Consider the following 11,066-nt stretch of genomic DNA (forward strand, 5'->3'; position numbering starts at 1 on the left):
CCAGAAGTTTATCTGGCTTTATGTTAAACTCCAACTAAAAGTGCTCCTGTATTTTTTTTTAAGTGGTGCATTCTAGCATTTGACAGAATTCAGTAATTCATAATCATGAAAAATAAAACTTAAATGATAAAAAATCTTTCAAGTTGACAACTGTATTCATAGTATAGGTGTACCGATAGGTTTCTTAATTTTGGATGATCGGGCGACACTTGAATGAAAAACCAATTTTATCCACTTCTGCAAAGGTCTGAAAATCAGTCACTGTCCATTTATGTTCAGCACGTGCGGTTTAACAAGTCACGCAGTTTAGTGACTTTGTCGCTATATTTGGAGCAAGTTTAGAGACAAAAAAAAAAAAAAAAGCCAAATTAGAAGTTGTCAGACATGATTTCTTTGAAGATCGATGATCAGCCAACAAGACTGAAAATCGGTGTATTCCTAATTCATAGCTCATATCTTTGTTTTTCCTGAATAAGAAAAAAGAAATACAAAAATCCCCAAAAGCCCCAACACAAGCCATCACCACCATATATGGTAGCACATAACTAAGTGCATAAAGTATGTGGATCTAGTGTAGGGCCAGCAAAAACTTCACTTCAACACAAATGTCAGCAATTCTTCACCTGTAAAATGAGCGATTGCTGCAAAGTCAATGACTCTACCATCACCTGGGCCTCCTTAGAAAGATAACATTTTCCAATTATGTGCTTAACTTCTGTAGTTGTATTATTATTATAATTAAATAAAGCAGCATGTATTCAAATTAGCATCAAACTATTTGATTGTAATGTATTGCAAGTGAATCTAAATCTATACATTTGCATATCTGTGATTTGCATCTAATGGTGGGTAAAAGAATAGAGCAATAAACAGGCCATAAGAATAAACAGGACAAACTGTATTCGGATCAGCGTGTGTTTAAAAGTTATTGCTGTGTCTGATGACTTGGCGAGCATTGACAAAAAGGCACACAATACTTATGTTGAATTCTTGACTGGTTTTATTGTGCTTAGACATGCATCAGAGTGGACAATCGGTCCCGTATCCCGGCCCAAACTCAGAAACCCTCTTGAGGAGCGCCGCTTTCACCGCGCTAATCTTCTCATCCAGCTCTGTGAGAGTGCAGGCCTGAAGGAGATGAGGCACAAATGAGAGGTTGAAATTTGCTCGGCAAGAGATGAAACGTTGCTGAGAAGAAAACAGAAAAGTGCTGACCTGAGCGGTGGACGTCTTAGGCCGCTTGTGGAGATGACTCTGCAACGCAAGCAAGCATTGAAACTAGTTGATTTGTGCAATTTCTGAGCAGAATCAAAACTTACAGACTTTGAGTCACTTGTTGTTTATACAAAGAAAACTAGACACAGCATGTGATTTATGAGAAACCCTTTACTCCCATGGGATATTTTTTCCTTATTGGATATTTTGACAATAGAAGGAGTAAAATCGTGGGAGTATTATTCTGCAAACGTCCTTGGTTACAGTGGAAAAAGAGAGGTCCTACTGCTCCTAGCAATATGTTTTAAATTGGCATCTGCGTCGCTCCGTCTATAAAATCCTTTAGAATTGCTTATGGAGCCTTCTCTATGCCGAGTATTAGAATGTTGCTCCTAAAATCATGGGCCAACTGTGCGCCGCTTTTCACTAAACACCAAACTACAGCAGAGAAAAAAACAAGAGGAGGGAAGAGGGAGGAGACTCCGAATATAAAAGACCCCCATCTTCATTCGTTTATTCAAAGACACTCGACATCTCTTGCTCTGCTCACACAAACATGCAGCGAGTCAAAAGCAGATGGAGAGCGCCACTTGCACAGAAGCGGCATGCTGTGCTGAGAAATACTAGTATGAGGAGACATGCAGCATCTCAAGCACACTTAGACAACCAACACGCTGGACAGACTCCTTTAGCTTATCAATTCGAGTTTGATGGACTGTGCCGATCTCTCGCAGGTTTAATATGAAATCATTTGAGAATCTGGACTAAAAACAGAGGAAAAGCTCATCTTTTTCTACCGTCAGCATCTTTAAAATTGCTTAGCCCTTTCTCTTTCCGAAAGATATTTTAGGCAAACTCTTCACCTCCCCCCCCTTACTTGTGGCAAAACATGACTTAGGCCATTATCTTAGAAAGGTGACTATATGCTTTTACTTCTAGTATGTTAGATTATTTTGCTTTTCCTGGATTATCAAACCAAACATTTTCATGTAAGAGAAAAGGTTGATGCTAGGCTATGAAATAAAACTAAAAGCTCTGAGCGTACGTCCATGTAAACAAAAAATTGGTTTTAAAATATCGATTTAACGCTTACTGAATAAATCCCAGGCGCACCTTCAGGCGGTTCAAGTAAAGATCTGCTTCTACTGAGAATCAACTCAAAATCTGATTTTTTTCTGTCACAGTCAAAGTTTTCTGGAACGAAACCTAAATTTCATGTTATTGTGTTTTTGCTAATTTAATGTATTTATTTTTCTCTCGATAACTATACACTTGTTTAATACTCCGCATTTGTTGTTTTGGATAATCTATAGTTGCTGTTTGCACTTTTCTAAAAATTGCCTCTTAAAACTGATTATGGTTAACATATGAATAAATAAAGTTGACTGGACTTGCTCCGGCCTAAATGTTCAAGTAGCTGCAACCCAAGTAGATGCCTTTTGTTTCTATTCCACCAGAGCACAACTTGAGTAGTGAAATGTGTTGAAGCAGTGAAGCATAAAAGATGAAACTCCATTAGCGTCTCACAGAAACTCCTCTCGGTAAGTAGATTTCTGGTTGTGCCAATTGTAAACCAGTACTCCACGTAGCAATTTGGCCATCACACACCTTTAAAAATGCTCTTTAAAAGCTTCCTTTCAACACACTCTCAGTCTCAGCTCCTGCTTACTTTAGCATATGCTGTCATTTTCCATTCAAACACAAAAAGAAATGCAGGCGAGTCAGTTTCAAATCTAAATGTCCAGCACAGCGGTTAGCTGAATCTCTCCGCTTTTCTTTACCACAGCCAAGGTAAAGGACGACATAAAGTAAAAGTTGGTGCAAGGAGTCATCACTTTAGGTTAGTGAGCGTGTCTCGGAGGTGAAATGACTATTTAAATCTGAGGAGGCGCATGACTGTCGCTTGACAATAGCAGAGACTGAAGTGGCCTAAATGGGCTCAAATAAATGAGGTGAAAATTGCAGCAATATACACATATATAGTGACACTATGATGATCTATTGCAAAGACCCTCAGCTCAGACACAAGATGTGACACTACAAGCTGTGCTAATTGCATGAAATGGTATAGACACCTGGGCTCCGAAAAGAGGACGGTTAAGTGTTGGGAAAGCTGAGTGGATGCTGGAAGGTAAATCTGAATGTGTTGCCTGCGATTTAAACGGTGCAGCTAAGTGGGCAAATAGGTCACTAGCAGAGTTCTCTGACATTTAAATCTCCGGAAAAAGTATTCAGACCCTCTTAGAAACTTTTGTTGTCCACATTTTGTCACCTTGCAGCCACAAGTTTGAGTGGATTTTATGTAACTGACCAACACAGAGTAGAGCCAAATTCTGAAGCAGACGGAGAACGGTGTGTGTCAGACGTTTATATTCAGCCCCCCTGAGTCAATAGAAGGTCTGGACGGGGTGGAGAGAATTCATGAGCAGCAATTGTCAAGATTCAAAGTCGGATTTGGGTCTGGACTTTGACTGGGCCATTCCATTTTAGATGTTTGCTTACAACTCCCTACATGGCTTGTCTCAAGGTGAAAACAGAACTTTTTTTTTGGTTTTTCTTCAATGTAGGACATACTTGTGGAATCCATAAAAATAGTTAATCATATAAACTCCCACAAAAGATGCATTGACGTTTGTGTGCAACAGATACAGATGGTTACTGAATGTTTATTTTCTCTGCAAACTTTAGAATAGTTTTTTTAAAACTAGATTCTATCCATTTACTAGCTCACGTCGCTCTACTCCAGCAATATAGCTTTATTGTATGTGTAATAATAGTACAAATTAATTGGAAAAGGCTCTCCTATATCTATGATACATCCCAAGGACTCACAGTGGACTGAAAGTACTCAGGAGAGAGTCCTTCTAACTCTAGGATGCGATCTTCCATCTTCTTCAGCCTCTGGTAAACATTCAAAGGGACTGGCCCCACTGGAAAAAAGAACAACAGTAAAACACATCAAAGATTTATATGCTTGGGGTTTCATAAGAGTAAATATGAGCAAAATGAGCAAGAAATATATTTGAATAATTAGTAAAAAAAAAAACTATCTGTTATCCATTTCTTTACTTTTAATGTGAGATACGTTTTTTTTTTCATCTTACTTTTTTAAACTTGTATGCATCTCCATCATTTTATATCAAAATCTGACACATTATCAAAAGTTTCTTAAAGGTTTTCTCACCTGATGGGAGTTTGAGATGAGCCTCGATGTTTTGAAGCCGCTCCTCTATGGCTGCATTTCCACAGTCTCGGGTTGTTGGCCCCTTCTGAGGCTCCCCAGCATCTCCCCCGGCGCTACGAGTCTGGGGCCCGTAAGTGTTTACTACTCGTGTGACTGCCCAGCCATAGGAACATAAACAAAGGCTGTAACTCAGGAGTGAGGCGAACAACATCAATCCCGATTGTGGTCACATATAAGTGCGTGCAACACTGCAAACGACAGACTGAATGCAATATTTGGTAGGTTGCCATAAATCAAAAAACATGCATGCAACACTCTGCATGCAAGCGATATGTTTAGCCAGCTGGTTGGATTTAACTTTCACTTTTTCATTGTTATTAATGTAGAATCATGTATGTATTGATGTTCCGTGACGGCAGCAGATCGTCCGCTGTTCTTACCTTTTACGTGGCTTTTAAAACCCGGGTATGGCGTAAAGACTGCATCTGTCCTCGCACAGCTGTTTTCTACAACAAATAAAATTCCACAAAAATAGCATTTAGATTTTCTCATTTTAATTAAATGTCTTGTGTGGGAGAAGAAAAAAAAAAAGCATCCATCACACACATGAACTACAGCTTCTCGTGATTTTGTGTTACTGGTGTCTCAGACGGGCTTTGAATTTCAAGCAGGTCCCCCCGTCTCATGTTTTTCTGCACAGAACGGGTTGCATTTTTAAGGCCGAGCGTGTTAGCTACTTCAGGCCCCCTCTTGGAGCAGTTCAGCCTGACCTCTCGCCTGTGGAAATCAGCTCTCTCCCAAACATTGGCAATCTGTGTGCAGGCTCCCTCTCCACCCAGCCCCCCGCCCTCCCCAGCCCCTTTTATCCCTCTCCTCCCTCCTCCACACCCCCAACCTCTCCTCCGTTCTCACCCTGATTGCAGTCGATCACGTTGCAAAACTCGCGCACATTGTTTTCATTGATCTCCATCTGCTTGCGTTCCATAAATGCAGATATTCTCCGCTCAATCTGGAGACACAACAAAGATAATAGGACACAATAGATTGATGAGGTACTGATCGGTTTGAAGAATGCAATGTTTCTTTTTTTTTTTTTTGTCCTAGTTAATGTCGTGCAACAGGGCGATGTGGTGATTTGTATTACATAGAATGAGAAATGCAGCGAAAGACATTAAATTCAGGCAGCAAAAAAGAAAAAAAAAGTTAGATTGCTTCAATCATTACATGCTGGAATATGAATATGGTTTGCTTGGCTACCAAAATAAATGCACAACAGAATGCCGCCTCTTGTCCTTCATCCACATGCAATCTCAGAGTAATGAGCATCCACTTCATAATCCATCAAGGACCTGGCCCTCTCTCAAAACCCTCTAGCAATGTGGTCTGTTCTACCCCAGCACAGCACTAAAGCGCCCCTCATTCTCTGTCGAAACCCGGTCTATCAGGTCCCCATCGAGCGCTCGCCGCACGTCATGCTCACATCCTCGGGAGCAATTACTTATGATTATTCATTTGGCTTGACAAGAGTGTGAAGGGCTCCAAAATGTCACCGCCAGAACAGCTGACGGATCCGGCGTCGACGCGGACCAACCTCTGACTTTCCGGCTCGGATCTGGACCATGACGTCATCAGTCTTGCTCTCCGCAGCCTCGGAGCCGGGCCGCTGGAGCTCTGACGACGCAGCTGTCTGCTCCTTGGGCGAGGGTGACGCGACAGATTTGTCCGACGTGCTTTCTTTCACAGAAGCAACATCCTCAGACTCCATGAGCGACCTCAGGCTTTCTGAAACAGCCTGCAAGTAACAGAGAGAGAACACACTATCCATTTAGAAATAAATAGGAGTTACAAATATTACCAGATATTTCTGTATTATAATACAGAGAAAAGCATCCCATGACACAGACTGCAATAGCTCTTCATTATTGCAAATAATCATATAATGGTTATCAATTCAAACAGTACAAAAACCAAATTCTACTGAGTATTTTTTGTCTGGTTTTAGTGCCAGTATCTTGGTGCACTTGAAATAGGACAAATCTAACTTACAAATAACTTTCTTTAGCAGAAAATTGGAGCTTGTTATAAGTATATAATTCCTTAATAATAATTTAAAAAGTACTAGTTGTACTGGCAGATTAGTTCACTTATAACAAGATACGTCTCCATGTTATAAGTGAAATAATCTGCGTGTGAAACTAATGTTTTTGTTTATTAATATTAAACAATTATTGATTTAAAACTAGCTACTATATCTGAAAAGTTACTTGTAAGTTAGTTTTGTCTTATTTCAAGTGCACTAAACTATTTGCACTAAAAAATGGACAACAACAAAAATACTTGGTAATATTTTGTGTGTTTGTAGTGAATCCATTTGTGTAAACCCTTTCAACCACCAGATAGTCAAACGATACAATTTATCCACCGACGCTATTACATAAACTAGCAAACATGCATCCATTTTACCTGTAATTTAGCAATATGCTCCTGCAAAGAGCCGTGAAGAAGAGCTTCTGAAGATGATGACAGATTCACAGCGCCATGGTTGACTTCTATTCTCAAAGCAGTATCTCCTAATTGGAGCTTCATCTGAAAACAAATGATACCAAAATTTAACTTAACACAGGAATGCAGAATATTTAAATAGGTCTGAAGTTGAGATGATAACATGCCGATTGTAGGACTGTACTGTACTGACTTTTCCTGGCTGACACCATTCTCATATTTTCACTTATTCCAATTCGGACCAGTTCTGTTTTATTTTTAAAGACCATAAAACACAAATGATGAGCATTTAGTAGTTTTGATTAATCTAAATAAGGAAAGAATTCAGGAGACCGTCCCCATTTCTCTTATTTAAGTTTTTATTAAATTCAGAACAGTATGTTGATGCTTTTACAACACAAAAATAGTGGAAGGTCTTCGTTTTAATGCAGCGAACAAATAAAATTTGTCTGGATTTTACCTGATTTTCAAGGTAAAAATCAGCCAGTTCCAAAGTTTGGCTAATTGGTGCAACTTAATTAAAATGAACCTATTTAACAAAGGACAAGAAAATTCAACATACAAAAATGTAAATTATTAGTAATAACAAAACATTTTGTACATTAATCAGTTACAGATAAATACTGTCTAAAGAAATGTAAATACACAGTTAGAGGGCCCTTTTCTTTCTACTTCACTAGACAGGAATACTGGTCTCTCTGGCAACAGTATATTATTAGTAGAATAAAAGTTTTCTCCTATTTTTACTAAATGAATACTAAAGGTTTAAGAAAATGTTTTTAATGTAATGTAAAAATTTGTTTATCTGATGTTAATTTCCTTTTATAAACAAGCTTGTTTGCAACGCAATGGTGAATATTGAATTACACATTAGAAATATTTCACATTTTTCACCTAATCCATAAAGGTTGTGCCTTTGTTCATTGTTATGGTTATTTAATTTAATCTGAAGCATAACTAAAATATGACTGGGTATTTAAAGTAAGAGAACATATATGAGACAACTTCTTCGTAATTTACATCTGTTTTAATAATAATAAAAAACTGTAAATATTTCAAAATGAAAGTGACAAGATTTACGGGCTAGATGTTGCAGGATTTCAGTGCTAAGTAACGTTATTTTGTCCACTCAAAAACTAATATCAAGTATTTCTACTGCACATGAGGCTACATTTATTAATGGTCAGTCGAAGAAGAAGAAAGCAAAACTAAGTGACACAATTTAAGTAGCAACCATTGTTAGTGCATATCTAAGGAGTTACAAGTATTAAAATCTGTCAAACAGTCCAATAGCATCAAAACAATGAATGAACGGGGAGCTAGCCGAAGCTAGCGTCAGGCTGCTAAACGTATTAGCATGAGGCTAACTAACGACCCAGACTGAGAGGCCCAATTTTCAGAGTGAATTCAACTTAAACCTTGTTAACCAACCTGTTTTCCAAAGTCTGAAAGGAGCCTCAGCATCACATCCACGCAGTCCCTGTAACTGGACATTTCAGTAGGTTCTTTGGGAGGAGCGTCACTTCCACTTAGCTTTGTTGCTTCCGCCATTGCTGTTCAAGGACCTCAAACTACTACGCGCTGATTGGTTGGAAGACCATGAATCTGGTCACGTGACTGATGACTACGCACTGAATGGCCCCGGCGGTCAGAGCTCCGCAGCTGGGAAGGCACGAACACTTCATGATAAAAGGATTTTTCGAAGTTGTAATTTGGGGGATAAATGGAAATAAACAGCATCATGCGTTGTATTTTATTTATGCCGAGATGAATTGAAGTCAATGACGTAATAAATAAGGCATTCAAAAATTTTCTTTGCAGAAACCCTGCGCAAACTGCACTGTAAAAATGGATGGTGACTTTTAAATTTAAGCAATAGGATATTCTCACTCTCCCCAGTGCAGAATATGTGTAAATCCTGCAAGTTGTTGCTTATTTAAACTGCATGTAATCATAAGTCTCAATGATGTTTCTGCTAAACGTCCCTCATGTGAAAAGCGGGAGAATCTTTAGATTGAATAGAACACAGAATATTGTAGAATGATGCTAGTGATGACAATTTAGGCTCATTCTTTGTCTTCCTGTTAAAAAAAGTTGCACAAATTCTGTTGCAAAAACATTGATTCGCATCTTGACTTTATTATTTATGTCTATTTTAATAGTTATATTTTATTTGAGTTTGTACTTTCCTAAATGCTTTTATTTCCTAATTCTGATAGTGGTTGACATAAACAAAACATTTTTAAAAGGTTTCAGCACTCAGAAGTGCTGTAACAGATTAACTACTGCACAGGCAAGCATTAGTAGGCAAGTATTAGTACTTAAACACATTAAATGTGGAGTTCCACAAGGTTCCGTGTTGAAACAGAATATTTTTAATTTAGATTTTTATTACATTTTTGCAGTAACTAGAAAAGTTGAACGTAATTTATTTACTGATGGCATTTTGTTCAGAAAATTACAGTTAAGTCCTCGTGCAAAACTAATAGTTTGAGAAGTAGTTGAACTCAAAATGTAATTATTTATCTAACAAATAATTACATTATTTTTAATGAGGAAAAAGTGTAGTATTTTTGAAAAATTAAAGAGGAATGATTTGATTAACATGTTAACAAATGGATCTTCTGTAATAAACACAAAGTGAAGCTGTGAGTGTTTCTCATTTTGAACCTAATTTGAAATTTCAAATAGAATATATAAAAAAAAAACTATGCACAGCAAACCTTTTTGCGAAGGAAATGTTCTGCATTCATCAGTGCTTTGCATTTTATTTGATGTTTTTTTCACTTATTCTTCCACTTTTGAATTATCTTCTAAAGTTTGAGAAAAGATCAATGTTTCCGACACTAAAACCTTTTTATTTTGCTAAAAGGAAGAGCAATAGGTACATGTAGGTGCAAAACAGCATAACAAAAGTCTACTAATTAGGTGACGTGTATTAATATTAAAAAAAGAGTAAGTGTGTCAACTCTTAGCTATGGCAATAGTTTTGATTGACATGATATATACATAGCAATGACTACATATGTATAAATTGCATAAAATTTCAGTTTATGTAGTGAGATTATTGTAAAATCTGGATATCAATTTAAAAAAATGCTTCATCTGCTGTTTCATTTAAAAGAAATCATATAACTCCGTTATTAAACCCATGGAATATCACTATTTGAGAAAGATGGTGTTGTACGTGGTTTATTTTTTTGTAAAATATATTTAAAGATCGATAGATCCATGTATTTATTCTGCTGCCTCAGGAAAGGATTTAAGATGTTGTCCTCTTGGTGCTCCCTTCTCACTCAAAGAATTTCATATACTGTTTTAATTTTCCTGAAAAAACTGCTGTTTATGTCCTTCACTTACAATTACATCCGCAGTACTTGGCTATTTGTCTGCGGGGAATTCTTGTAGCCGCATTTGACTATATTCTCCATCACATACTTTTCAAACAGGCTAAAGAATGAGCACTTAATTATAAGAACATTGTGCCTCTGACATCGGTGGACTGAGCAGCAGGGCAGTGGGATGGGAACCTGGCCACAATGGCGTATTTCTCTGAGTTGAGTGACTGTGGGAAAATCTCCCTCCTCTATTCAGACATTTTTCCCTTCTTTTCAATTAATGGGGAGAGAGAGAGACTGATGAAGGAAACAACAGAAAAAGAACAATTACAGGCAAAGAGACGGCACAGCACATGCACTCAAAACTCAATAATGCTCTTTTAAAAGGGTTAATCATTTCAGGAAGGGGTCTGACGATAAGCCCTTTTTTCGGTTAATTCATTTGCAGGGTGATATTTTTTCACCCCAAAACAGGAAAGGAACTGTAACACTTGACATGGTTTGACATGCTGAGCAGTTGCTAAATGTTCCCACACAGCAAGGAGCTCTGAAATTAAGAAAAAAAAAAAAAAAGAAAATGTTTAATTTGCCTAGCTGCAGAATCAAGAGCTGAATTTTCTTTTTCCTAGACGTGGTACTTAAGGTGTGTCTGCAGCCTAAAGAATAAATTGATACGTTTTAAGTTATTTTTAACATTTCAAATCTAATTGTAGACATTTTGCAGGCGTGGGCTTTCACCCCATGATCTTATCTGGTTATAAATAGAACGAATAGTAATATTTATGTCATTATGTTCCACTTGAAATGCCAGTACTTTTTAGTCACAA

General features: G+C 37.6%; 1 protein-coding gene across 1 annotated transcript; it reads right to left on the reverse strand.

The window, feature by feature from the left end:
- Positions 1-982: 982 nt before the first annotated feature.
- mbip (MAP3K12 binding inhibitory protein 1) lies at positions 983-8,463 on the reverse strand. The gene is made up of 9 exons (XM_005799247.3): positions 8,333-8,463; positions 6,863-6,985; positions 5,991-6,191; positions 5,312-5,408; positions 4,840-4,905; positions 4,400-4,552; positions 4,048-4,145; positions 1,216-1,254; positions 983-1,128 (listed from the first exon to the last, which is right to left on the reverse strand). Exons 1-9 carry the CDS (start codon positions 8,450-8,452, stop codon positions 1,021-1,023), a joined length of 1,005 nt encoding a protein of 334 aa, XP_005799304.1. The 5' UTR covers positions 8,453-8,463; the 3' UTR covers positions 983-1,020.
- Between the last annotated feature and the right edge of the window lie 2,603 nt (positions 8,464-11,066).

Source organism: Xiphophorus maculatus, chromosome 19, assembly GCF_002775205.1.
Source record: "Xiphophorus maculatus strain JP 163 A chromosome 19, X_maculatus-5.0-male, whole genome shotgun sequence".
Lineage (NCBI taxonomy): Eukaryota > Metazoa > Chordata > Actinopteri > Cyprinodontiformes > Poeciliidae > Xiphophorus > Xiphophorus maculatus.